At 22.6% G+C, this 14,007-nt stretch overlaps 1 protein-coding gene across 3 annotated transcripts in view; it reads right to left on the minus strand.

Moving 5' to 3' along the window:
- The window catches only part of LOC122507959 (solute carrier family 2, facilitated glucose transporter member 1-like), a 49,649-nt gene that overhangs the window by 34,816 nt on the left and 826 nt on the right, over positions 1–14,007 (minus strand). Inside the window, exons 2-3 of one of the 3 annotated variants that reach the window (XM_043620985.1) lie at positions 13,703–13,851; positions 9,014–9,206 (exon numbers count right to left, since the gene is read on the minus strand). In XM_043620985.1, the coding sequence (XP_043476920.1) occupies positions 9,014–9,205 (192 nt within the window). In that variant the 5' untranslated portion in view covers position 9,206; positions 13,703–13,851. Of the gene's footprint in view, positions 1–2,005; positions 2,265–9,013; positions 9,207–12,730; positions 12,935–13,702; positions 13,852–14,007 lie in introns of those variants that run through there. The other 2 variants (XM_043620993.1, XM_043621011.1) reach the window with 2 other exon arrangements.

Consider the following 14,007-nt stretch of genomic DNA (forward strand, 5'->3'; position numbering starts at 1 on the left):
GTTTTTAGTCTTTTATTTATTTTTTTTTTTACTATAAATAAATTTATTTGTAACGGAAAAATAATAAATTTTCGCAAAATAATTCGAATAATAATAAATAACAATAAATAAGAATAAAATAATTTTTTAATCCTACTTAAAAAATGTTTTTAGTCTTTTATTTATTTTTTTTATTATAAATAAATTTATTTGTAACGGAAAAATAATAAATTTTCGCAAAATAATTCGAATAATAATAAATAAGAATAAAATAATTTTTTATATTAGAGTTTTGGGAAAAAAAATAGAAAAGTAGAAAAAAACATTAAATAAATAAAAAAAACTTTTTTTTTGTTTTTTACATAGTTTAGAGAATTTATACACAGTATTTAATTTAATTAACGAAATAACTAAACAAATAATGAATAAACAAAGAAAATAAATTACATTAAATAAAAAAAATTTTGTTAATAAAAATTAATTTTATTAGAAAAAGTTTTTTTTTAAATTTGGATCAATTTAAATTAATTGATATATTACCTACAGGAAAAAAAAGAAACTCTTTTCGTGTTTCGAAATATCGATAGCAATCCAAAACCTCTACACCGCCTACTTTATCTCCTTAGATATAGAGAAATGAGATTTATCTTAATTTATGGAAGGGACAACTTTTTTTATTCCATCGTCTAATGTAGTGAAAATGTTCAAGATAATTCTCTTCAAAATTCGGGGAATACAGAGAAAATTTAATGGAAGATTAGTTTTTCTATATTCTTTAATCAGAGAGGAGAAATTTTTTTTCTATTCAACGAAAATTATTTTCTAAAATTGTATTTGCAATTCAGGTGAAATTTTATTAATTAATCAAAAAACTTTCGAAAATTCTTTTTAAGAAAAATTAAAAATCCTACTTTGAAAGCTTTTTCTTTTTAATAATTTTTTAAAGTATTTTTAAAGTATTTTAATAATTTAATATTATTTTAATTATATTAACAATTTATTTTTAAAGAATTCTTTAAAGAAATTAATTATTTTAATCGAATTTTTATTAAGGCAAATTTTTATCTAGTGAAACTTTTGTTTCGTCGAATTTTTATTTAGAATTTTTATTTAGTCGAACTTTTATTTAGACAACTTTTTTATTCAGTCGAATTTTCATTAAGACAAATTTTTATTCAGTCGAATTTTAATTTTGATAAATTTTTATTCAATCGAAATTTAATTTAGACAAAATTTTATTCAGTCGATTTTTTATTTAGACAAATTTTTATTTAGTCGAATTTATATTTCGGCAAATTTTTGTTCCGTTGGATTTTTATTTTGACAAATTTTTATTCAATCGAATTTTTATTTAGACAAAATTTTATTCAGTCGAATTTTTATTTAGACAAATTTTTATCTAATGAAACTTTTGTTTAGTGGAATTTTTATTTAGTCGAATTTCTATTTAAACAAAATTTTATTTAGTCGATTTTTTATTTAGACAAATTTTTATTTAGTAGAATTTCTATTTCGATAAATTTTTATTCAAATGAAATTTAATTTAGACAAAATTTTATTCAGTCAAATTTTTATTTAGACAAATTTTTATCTAATGAAACTTTTGTTCAGTCGAATTTTTATTCAATCGAAATTTTATTTAAACAAATTTGTATTCAATCAAGTTTTTTACTTAGACAAATTTTTATTCAGACAGATTTTTATTTAGTCGAATATTTTTTTAATGGAATCGTCATTTAGTCGAATTTTCGTTGAAGCTAATTTTTTTTTAACCAAATTTTTTATTAAACCATATTTTTATTTAATAAATTTTTATTTAATTTAATTTTAATTTAGTCGAATTTCTATTCTGTCAAAGTTTTATTCAGTCGAATTCAAGTCGTATTTTTTTTGGAAAATTTGTCGAAAAAGGCGAAAAGTAATTTTAATTTTCAAAGATTAATTCTCTCCTCAGGAAATTAATTTTAATTTTCACTGATTAATTAATTAACTAATCAATTAATTAAGTTAATTAAAAACTACTCACTTCAATATAAGCCGGTTCTTTCTTTTCTCCAATATTAAACAAGAACAATGCACTGTCCATCGACATTTTGATTTTTCTCCTTAATTTCAGTGTCTTTTCTCAAAAACCAAAAAATATATTTGAATACACAAAAACCGGTACTAATTTTTTTTTTTTATAAAATAATGAATTAATTTCCCTTTTTTTTTCTATGGGAAATAAAAATATTTTACAATAACTTGGCGATTGTCAGTCTTTTAAAGCTTACTTTGTATAAACTCTACGTAACACTGACCACCTTATATCCGTGTTTAACTAAAAAAAAAAGAAGAAAAAAAACGAATGTGCAATCATTTTTCATTTCGCATATGTATGCACTGATACCACGTGACACAATCTACGTAGAATAAACGCCACGTGAGCGAATCACCTGTGCAACAATTTCTGTCATAAATGTGTTTTTTTAGCATCAATGCACTTTTTTTCCTATGTGTATACAAATATAGATATATTCACATACACGTGCGTATATATTTGCATCAAAATTTTATCGAAAAAAATGGAAAAAAAATTTTTTTTTCCACCAAATCATAAATCTTTACCTTTTAATTTTTTTTTCCCAACTTTTTCATATTTAATTTATTTATTGATTTTACAAATAAATTAATTTTTATTTTAAAAAATTAAAATCAGTCAGTAATTGATAATAATTAGTAAAATTATAATTTTTTTCCTTGATTTTACAATTAAAAATATAAATTAAATCAGAAATGTAAAAATTAAAAGAAACAATTTAATAAAAAAAAACAAAAATTAAAAAGTAAAAATAAAAAAAAATTATTGTAATTCCCAAAAATACAAAAGAAATAAAATACCCAAAAAATATAAATAAAATTAAAAATAAGAATTGTGGAAGTTAAATAAAACCAATTTTTAACGAATAAAATAATTAAAATTTTCAACGAAGAAAATGTAGGTATAAAAATTAAAAATTAACCGAATATAATTTCATTCTAGAAAATATAATAGATACGTAAAAATATATTTGTGTGAAAATCAAATGCGCGAAAAATTGAATAAATTGAAAATTACAAGAAACGTGACTCGATTATTTTTGCATTTTTCACAATGAATTTTTTATGTAAATAAATTCTAATTAATTTAATTATTCCTTTAAAGAATTTTTTATGAGAAAAAGAAAATTTTTTCGAACTATAAAAAAATTCTCTAAAAGTTCTTTAACCTAAATACGAGTTATTGGTTTTAATCGTGAATCATTTAAAGTTGACGCGAAAATACAATGTATTCCTAATTTTTTTTGATTATAAATAAAGTTATTGTTTTATTTATTAAATAGTCGAATAGAGAAAAAAAGAGATGTAAAAAAATAGACTCGGTTATTGTAAATAATAATATGAAAAATATAATAACAGAAATATTATCAGTTTCAATTTAAAGTCCATTCGAGATTTTATTAGGGTCAATGAGGTAAATAATTTGCATCCCTCAATTACTACAAATCATACATTACTTATGCGGCATTAGATAACAAGAGGAATTTCAACTTTTTTTAATGCACTTTGCATCGCGGATTACAAGAAAATTTTTTTTTTAACCGAGAATTTTTTTTTGCCTCTGTTTTTATACTCGTCACATGAGAAATTATTTATTTATGTATACATTTATTTTTTTATTTATTAAACAAACAAATAATTTAACTAATAAAATATTTTTTTGTCTCGTTAATAGTAGTCGAAGTTTATTAAAAACGAAATTTACAAAAAAATATTAAGTCCGTTAAATATTTGTAAAAATAGAAAAAAATAAATTTCCTATAAAAATGTAAAGACTAATTAAAAAATAGTAATGATAATTGCTTTTTGAATCTTCCAACTCAACTATCTCATTAAAAGCGACAATTTTTTTTTTTTTTTTTTTGCCTTTTTTTATTTTAAAAATTGAAAGTCATTTTTCCTTGAAATAAAATGATTCCTACGTTACTGTAAATGAAGTGACGAGCCTCCAACACACCCGAGAAATCGACCAGTCATATTGCACCATTTCGCGGCTTCATTATCAACATTTTAAAACTTTTACGAGGTAAAATATATATAATACACCTGATGTAAGACTTACAAGTCTTTCACGTCTATATAAACGTATATATATAACAATAATAATAATAATAATAGTTATACCGTCTCTTATCCATTAGTTCCCTCTCACGTTTTCCGCGCTTTACGTCGCAATATTTGAGTGACGTCAAAAAGTATCAAAACACACCGAGAGTTGCTAGGTCGGGGTCAGAAATTACCAGGGAATTTATTAAATTGACCTTAAAATATACAAAAGAAAATTTTATGTACCCAAAAGGGAGGGAGTGTGTTTTTTTGTCAAAAAAAAAAGAAAAGAAAAAAATCACACGTGCGAAAAAAAATTATTTTTTATCTATACAACGAATGACGAAAAAGAATGATAAACGATAAATTTATTAATTTAAACGGGGAAAAAAATAAATTACTTGAAATACAATAAAGTAATCAGATAATAAAGTAGAGTAAAAATCAATTTTGTTAAAAATAACATTTACATTTTTATTCAATATAATTTCGTCTTCGATTTAGGAAAAATTTACTTCTAGAAACATTTTCTTTTTTGTAAATAAAGTTCAGCGAAAATTTTCCTTTTTGTAAAATTTACACTTCAAAAAAAAGTTTTATTTTCTGTTAAATTTTACTCCAAGAAGAATTTTCTTTTTTGTAAAATTTCCTCAAAGAAAAATTTCCTTTTTCTGTAAAATTTCACTCCAAGAAAAATTTTCTTTTCTGTAAAAATTTTATTCCAAGAAGAATTTTCCCTTTTTGTAAAATTTCCTCAAAGAAAAATTTCCTTTTCTGTAAAATTTCACTCCAAGAAAAATTGTCCTTTTTGTCAAATTTAACGAATTAAAAATTAATTTTTGCTAATTAATCGAATTAGAAATAATTCCTTGGTACAAATTCTGATAAAAAAAATTTATTTCCATTGTTTTCTATTTAAAAAAAGATTCATTTCTATTTTTCTTCCATTATAAAATCATTTTTGTTTATTTTCTTTAAAATAAAAATTTATTTCTACTCTCTAAGAATAAAATTTTATTTCTAAAAAATTCTATCTACAGAATTTGTAATATTTTATTAATTAAAAAAATTCTGCTAAATAAAAATTCGAGTAGAATTTATTTTTCTTATTATAATAATAATAATTTAAGAATTTTTAATTTTTGTAAAATTTAACTACATAATTAAAAAAATTTTCTTACTTATTGATTTGAATTAGAAATAATTCCATAGGGGAAATTTTCTTTTATGTAAAATTTATCTGCCTAAAAAAAATATTTGCTAATCAATTGAATTAGAAATAATTCCTTTGGACAAGTTTACTTCAAAAAAAATTTTCTTTTTCTCTAAAATTTACTCTAAAAAAATTGTTCATTTTGTAAAATTTACTTCAAGAAAAATTTTCTTTTTTTTGTATAATTTAAGGAATTAAAAATTTGTTTTACTAATTAATTGAATTAGAAATAATTCCTTAAAGAAAATTTTCTTTTGTGAAAAAAGTTACTTCAAAAAAATTTTTCTTAATTTAACCAATTTAAAAATCGTTTACTAATAATTAATTGAATTAGAAATATTCCCTTTGGCCAAATTGACTTCAAGAAAAATGTTCTTTTCTGTAAAATTTACTGCAAAAAAATTTTCCTTCATTGTAAAATTTACTTTAAAAAAATTTCCTTTTTTGTATCAAATTTAACGAATTCGAAAAAAAAATTTTGCTGATTCATTGAATTAGAAATAATTCCATAGGGAAAATTTTCTTTTCGAAAAAAATTTCCATCAAGAAAACATTCCCTTCTTGCATAAAATTTAACAAATTCAAAAATTGTTTACTAACTAAAATTAATTGAATTAAAAATTTAATTTTTTGAAAATTTGTTGAAATTTTGACAGAATTTCAGGAAAAATGATTTTTTCTGTAAAATTTACTCAAGAAAAATTTTCCTGTAAGTAATTTTCCTTGAAAAAAATTTACTTCAAGAGAAATTTTCTTTTTTGTATAAAATTTAACGAATTCAAAAATAGTTTACTAATTAATAAATAAAGGTTTTTTTATATTAAAAAAAAAAATTTTTTTTGCATCAATGAATTTGTTTTAAGAACATAAAGAACGAAAGTCAATAATTCAGATTAAATAGTGGGTGTGTACAATTCATTTTCTAGCTTCAATAGGAAGTGTCCTTTTTCCTTTTTTTTTATTTTCCTTAGCGAAATGTATGAGAACACACCTATGCACACGAGTTGCATCATTGGATAAAAATGCTAAAATCAGTCTACCTCCTCATATCATTTCGTTTTATGTACTTGAAAGTCCTTGAAATTTTACTCGCAATAAAGAAGCCCATCAAATAACACTAACTAAAATGAGATTATTCCGAAAATACTGTAATTGCATATGTGAAAAGTAATTTTTTTCAAAAAAAAAAAAAACAAGAGGACACAAAAAATTATTATTCCTTTCCCAAAGGAAATTCTTATTCCACTTCGTGAAGTGATACCAAAAAAAAAATATTTAAAAAAAAATTAGGTAAACGAAAAAGTAAAATTGGAAATATTAAAGTCGAAAATTAAAATTATTCAAAATTTTTAGAGATTTCAATTTTGAAAATAAAATAATTATCAATTATGGAAAATGAAAATAATTTTAACAATTTTACTGTTTTAGAAAAAGATGTAATTAAAATATTTAATTTTTAATTTATTTATTATTTGCCCATATAAATAAATAAAAAAATTGATAAAAACAATAAAATAATAAATAAATAAATAACTTAATAGAACCATTTTTTTTCAATATAAAAAAGGTTTTCTATATCGTTCCTAAATTTCAAGGGACGCCATAAAAAAATCGAAGAAAAAAAAAAGAAGGAAAAGATTATCTCAGCGATAGATGAAAATGAAAAATCGGACAATGCTTTTGAATAAGATTATACTTATAGAAACTGCGTTCAATGTCCGAATGAGATTATACAATATAAGGAGGAGCAATCCCTCAAGTTAAAGATATCAACTATATTTTATTTCTCTCCCTTTTCCTATATATTCTAAACAGGTATTCAATTCTTTTTTTAGAATACATTTCAAGGGCTCTTTCTCTACAAAAAAAAAATAAAAAAAAAATCGAAAAATAATGAAAAGAAAAATAAATACTTTCTCCAATAAATTTTGACCGGTTTTCGAAGATCAAGATCCTCTCATTTGTATATTGATAAAAGTCAACGACCTGTTTCACTCATTAATAATCATTATTTAAATTATCTTTTATAAAAAATCAAACAACTCACTCAAATTATATTCGAAAGAGAAAAAAAAAATATTAAAAGTAATTTCTTTCTATTTTTCATATTCATACCAAAAGTGGTTTTTTATTAAAAGAAAAAAATTTTGTTTTTATTTATAACAATAATTAGAATTATTTCTATTGATTATCATAATTATTATTATTAATTTGTAATTACAAAATGATTAAAAAATGATTTTAACAAAAAGAAATTATGATTATTATTTTATATATTTTTTCTTTTGAATTTTTTACAGCAAATAATTTATAGCTTTTCCGGTTAAATTAAATTATTCGTTTATTTTTCTTTTTCATTATAGGAAAAATAATATTTGTTTTTCTGGAATAAAAAAAGTGGAATTTATTTTCGTCTCTAAAATAACTAAAAAGCTGAATTAATAATGAAGCTCGAATAATAAATTTTCCCTACTTCTATAATTTCTAATTTTGCGCTAATAAAATCAATGGCTAATTAGGTTTTATCGTTAGCTGCGCTCTATAGTTTGTAGACTGGCAAGATGAGAAATTGCCCTCTCTAAAAATAAAGATTGCTTTTCTATAAAATATTATTTTATTTCAAAAAAAAAATTTTTTATTCTTTTATTTATAGTACCACTAATAAGAAAGAAAAAAAATAGTTTCGATAATACTGATAATAATAGTAATCGCAACAATTTTAATGATAATAAAAAAAAATAAATTCTATTCTATTTTCTTTTTGAATAAAAATAGAAATAGTCTTAATAATTTTGTTATTTTCGTAAATTATTATTTATTTCCAACAGAAGATTTTAATTTTAATTTATTTTTATAAATATAATTTATTTTCTATAATAAACTAAAATAAAAAAATAATAATTTTTCATTATCGAGTAAAAAAAACGTGCCATTGACATTGAGATAATAATTTTCGCCTCACGTGAAATAATACGCGAATATTTGTCTATTTTTTTTTGCTATTAAACAATTTATAGAATATAAATCATTTAATAATCCAATGTGTTTTAAACTTTGGGGGGCATATTAATCGAATGCTTGGAAATCTATTATCTAGAGTTATAAAGACGTGATCTTTCTCATGCACGCCTCTTTTTCTGTATTGCGTCATCAAAGGAAACCGAATGCTCTGCACACCATTGAACAAAATTTTGCGTCAGATTCTATTCAAAGCGTAAAGCTTCTTTTTTCAGACAGTGAGGACCAAACGGGAAAAATCGATTTTACGAGTTTGTTAAAGTATTTTTGCACAATTTTCTCTTTAAATTGAATTTTTTTCGTTCGAATTTTTTAATATAATTTTTATTCAATTTTCTTTTTGGTAAATTTTTATTTATTTTATTTATTTCTTTATTTATTTCTTCATTTAATTCTTTTTTTATTTCTTTATTTATTTCTTTTTTTATTTCTTTATTTATTTCTTTTTTTATTTATTTCTTTATTTCTTTATTTCTTTATTTATTTATATATTAATGGTGAGAAATTCAATTTTGTGAGCGAATACTATAATAATCGCGAATTGTTTCTTTTTTCTTTGCATTGAAAGAACATTTTTTTTTCTGACGTAAAAATGTATTTTAAGGCAAATTCTCACGTATATAAGTTAGATGCGCTACGGTTTCGAGTTATAAATAAAATCTAATTACGTAGACTCACCTTTTTAGCTGAAAGTGGTATGGTGGTTTCTCTGGTATAAATTGGCACATCCATATCGCTAACACTGCTACTAATACTTGGTGCTCGAGATTCATTTCGACCTCCTCCTCCTGGAACGTTAAGATGAGTTGGTCTCAGGGGATGTGATTCCGCGATGAAACCCTCGCCGAAATCATCGTCATCTCGGTCCATCCTGCAAAATCCACCAGATTTATTAGAAAACTGAAATTTATCGTTAAAAATCGATTTTTATTGAAAAAGGAAAATTAATATTAAAAAACGATTTTTTGTTAGAAAAAGAAAAACCATTATTAAATTATAATTTTCTTTTCTTTTATTAATTGTTAAATAATCAATGTTCCTAAAGAATCGAACGTTCAAATAATTTTAAAAACTTATCGAATAAAATAAAAGAAAATATTGAAAAGTTCCTTTTTATTTTATTCGATAAAATTTAATTCAAACAAGGAAAAATTTATTTCTAGATTATAAAAAATATTATATTCTAAATTGAAGCAATTTTGGAATTAATTAATTCGAGACGATTAAAAAAATGTTTAATTTCCAATTTTTAGCTGTGATTTAAAATCGAAATCAATTAAAATGAAAAAAATCCAAAAAAAAATATTGAGATACAAAAAATAAAATCAAAATCGATTGAATTAAAAAGTAAAAATTACTTTCAATAGAAAAAACAAAAATTAAAATCACTTATATTAAAAAAATAAAAGAAAACAAAAAATAAAGTTACACGTTGAAGAGAAAATAAATTCAAACTTTTAGAATTTTTTTAAAAATCGAATTTCAAATCAGTTTGTATGATTTATTCTTTACAACATATGCTGCAGTTTGAATCAAAAATTGCAAATATTCTCCTTAAATAAAAAAGAAAAGTTATAAAAGTATCAAAATAACAGAAAGATAAATTGAAAAATAAAGAATAAAAAGCGAAAAATAAATTTTGCTTCCAAATAATTAAATTAATACTAATTGAAATAAAAAATTGTCGATTATTGCAATTATTGCAATATAAATAATTAAATACCTAATGGAAAAAATACTCAATAAAAAAAAATACCTAATAAAAATACCTGAAAAAATGCCCCCTTCCCCCGTGAAAATGCAATTCAGAAAGAAATAATTTTTCCAAGAAAAAAAAAAATTTCCTGTTCTTTTCGGTAAAAAAAAACCAATTGCGAAAAACTAGAATAATTCTCAATTTTTTCTAAATGAATCTTTTTTTTTTTTTGAAGAATAATTTTGAATGAACAATTGGCTGAGTTTTAATTTGGCTGTTGCTTGATTCCGGAGAGGTCAATGGCAATCTATTTTTGTTTTTTTACACACTTATATGTGCATCGTTAATTGAGTCAAAATAAAAAAGAAAAATTCTTTTTCCGCTAAAAAAAAATAATTGCAAATTTAAAAGAGAGAAATAAAGAAATTATGTAATTTGCGCGCGAAAGGAAAAAAAGAAGAAAATTATATTCTACGTTTAGACGTCAGGTGTACTACACTTTATACAGGTAAAATTAGCCCGTGACAACTGCACGCTTTCCCTGTCAAATATTTTGGCAGACGATCAAGGCTAGTAACCTGGTGACACTTTATACTTTTCCTCCATACTTTTTCGATTGATGAATTGAGAAACACTTTCAAACTATATCGCCTAAGCAAAATCGAATTCAAAATCTATTTCGACAGTGACAATTTCAATTTCTATATGGTCCAATTTTAATTTTTGTTTATTTGTTATTTTGATAAATTGAAAGGAATATTAGCAATTTTCGAAATTATCACTCTTTCAAATTTCAAACTTGCGAATATTTATTTTTTTTGTTATTTATTATTATTGTTACTATTATTATTTTTACTATTTCTATTTCTATTTCTATTTCTATTTCTATTTCTATTATTATTATAATTATTATTATTATTATTATTATTATTATTATATAATTATTATTCTAAAAAGAGAAATTTATTTTTTCTTTTTATTTTCTAAAAATCAGTATGTCAATTTTTCCAAATGAAAAAAGAAAAAAAAATTATATTTATGAACGAGAATGATGATTCCATTGCACTTAAACGGAATTTTTCTTTCATTGACATTTTTCAACTCACGCGACTACAATAAATGCAACATGCTCTAAATATGTACAATGAATCGTGGAAAATTTTTCCTTGGAAATTAATGCAACAGTGACGACACAATTGATCAATTAGCAATAATGTTCCTCTCGAAAATTTTTTTCTCATCGATCATTTTTAATCGATTACAAAACAAGTTCAATTTATTTTACCACTAATTAACTCTCAGAACAAAACACTTTGTACCATTATTATTTAACAATTAATCAATAATAATTACTAAAAATAACACTAAGAACAATAAAAATAATAATTAATTATAGCAATAATAAACTTACACCTATTTCTGTTCTTAATGACTAGTAAAAAATTTTTTGATTCAATAATTTAATAAATAACGAACGGAAAACTATTAAAAAATTAATAATAATAATAATAATAATAATAATAATAATAATATTTTTTTATACATATTTATGTAACGAAATAATTTTTAATCGATTGTAAAGTAATTCTAATTCGATAAAAAACTAATTTTTCTATAGTTGCAAACAAAAATCAAATTCGCTTTGATACGAAAAAGCTTTTTAAATTATCGAAAAGCTGGCAAAGGAAAGATTTTAAACTGTGTTTGGGTTTTTTTTTGTCTTTCTAAATCAGAAATAAATTTTTAAATTATCAAAAAGCTTGGCAGGGAAAAAAATTTGAAATTATGAATTACAATTTTTTTTTCTCCTTTAAATCAAAAAATCGAAAGTAAAAAAATGTTCGTTGAAGAAAAAATAATAGAAAATTTCAATGTCAACAAACATTTTTAGCACACGTGTTTTTCTTGACACACGTCTGCGCGCGTATACGAATCGGAAGAATTTTCAAATCATCGCATCTATCTGGAGCATCGGCATGAAATTCTGTTTATTGAAAAGTTGGCAAAGAATATCATCACTAAGTTGAAAAACGTCATAGGAGAGAATTATCAAAAATTTTATGAATACGTCCAACGACCCAGTGAATTCATTTGGGGAATTTTCTTAACGAGAGACAAAGAATTATTTTCGTGAATTCAAAATATAGTTAAATATTTTTTGTTTTAAATTTTTCACTTGTTTTGAAATATTGTTTTGCAAAAACAGAAGTAATTCGAAAAAAGGAAGTTTTTCTAAGTCTTTTTTTTTAGAAAATATTTTAAGAGATGAAATATTTGGCATCTCATTCGCTTAAGTGTCAAATTGACGAAGGAAGAATAAACTTCTCAAATTTCCAAAACGTAAAAAGTGTTAAAATTAAGTAGAGACTATTTTCGAAAAACTGAATTACGTAATTATGATAAAAAAAATATTTCAAACGAAAAATGTTCATTGCAATTCGTAAGAAACTATTCTTATCCTACAAATCGAGAAAATATTTTTGCCAAAAGAATTTCCTTAGAAATCTAAGATTTAAACAAAAAATTGAAATAGGAATAAAAAAAATTTTACGATTATTCGAAAAATGGGTGTAATTTTTCCTTTTTGTAAATAAAAAACAAATTCTTTAAATAAATCATTGACGAATAGAATCGAGAGGGAATGATTAAATATGAAGGTGGTTCGGTTTTTTTTTTCGTTGCCGATTGTGCCGGATTACCTCGTGTGGGACGTCGTGACTGCGCTTTCGGCTACTCTCGAGTTATTCCAAGGGTATATAGGCTTTTTACCGAAAATATCACAGGTTTAAAATTCCGACGAGAGAATAGAGAGAGAGAGAGAAAGATGGTCCACGCGAGAAAGAGAAAAAAAACACGCTCAAAGCTCAGGAAGTTAAAAAAAAAACAAGAAATTCAAAGCATCCACACTGACGGAATATGCTCTTGAGACTGAGCTAAAGGACGCACACTTCGTCGCGACGTCGCCGTCGGCAAGATGCAGACGTCGGTCTGTTGGATTTAATTTTAACACACACGTCGCCATCGTCATCATAGAGGAGACGAGCCTCCGCTTAAGCAAAAGTCACGGCTTCTCTTCACTACTTCTTCATCTTCTCAAATGCAAAATTGATTCCTCGTAATTCCCAGTAATTGTTTCACGCATACATCCTTTTTCAATGATGACGTCGGTTCATTTTTATTGTCATGTTTATATTGTCTAGTAACTGTGAAATATCTCCAGAAATTGTTTTTTTCTCTCATAATTCACTACACTCCTTATGCTCAAAATTGCTTCAAGAAAAAAAAATGAGTAAAATTACAGTAACGAAACCGAAAATTTCAATTTTAATTTAAATCAATTCATTTATAACCGAAAATGAATTGATTTCAATTAAAATTGAAATTCGATATAAATTCGATAAATAAAACCGAAAATTTCAATTTTAATTTAAATCAATTCATTTTCTGTATAAAATTAAATGTATAAAATGTATAAAATTAAATTTGAAATTTTCAGTTTTATTTATCGAATTTAAATTAATTAATAATTAATTTGTAGTTAAATTAACTAACTTTCATTGAATTTCAATTATTTCTAATGAAATAAACTAATTTTAATTGAATTTAAATTAAAATTGATGCAAATTGAGAAATTATTAAAAAGTTTTTGTAAATATTTAAAATATTGTTACCATTTAATTGCGTAATTCCTTTTGAAATCCTTTTTTCAAATCACTCTTGAATTTTTAATAAATTTCTTTCCATTTAATTAATTTAATAATTCTCTCGATGAAATTCAATTCTCCCTCCAATAAAAGTTTTCTCTTCCTCGACTTTTTTGCTGAAATAAAAAAATATTTTTAAAAAATTTTCTTCTAAAAAAAGGAAATAGAATTAGAAAATTTTTAATTAATTTTAGAATTAAAAAAATATTTGCGTTCATTGATTTGAAAATTTTGAAAAATTATTTTTAATTTTAATTCAATTGAAAAAATTT

Source organism: Leptopilina heterotoma, unplaced genomic scaffold, assembly GCF_015476425.1.
Source record: "Leptopilina heterotoma isolate Lh14 unplaced genomic scaffold, ASM1547642v1 Lhet_114, whole genome shotgun sequence".
Lineage (NCBI taxonomy): Eukaryota > Metazoa > Arthropoda > Insecta > Hymenoptera > Figitidae > Leptopilina > Leptopilina heterotoma.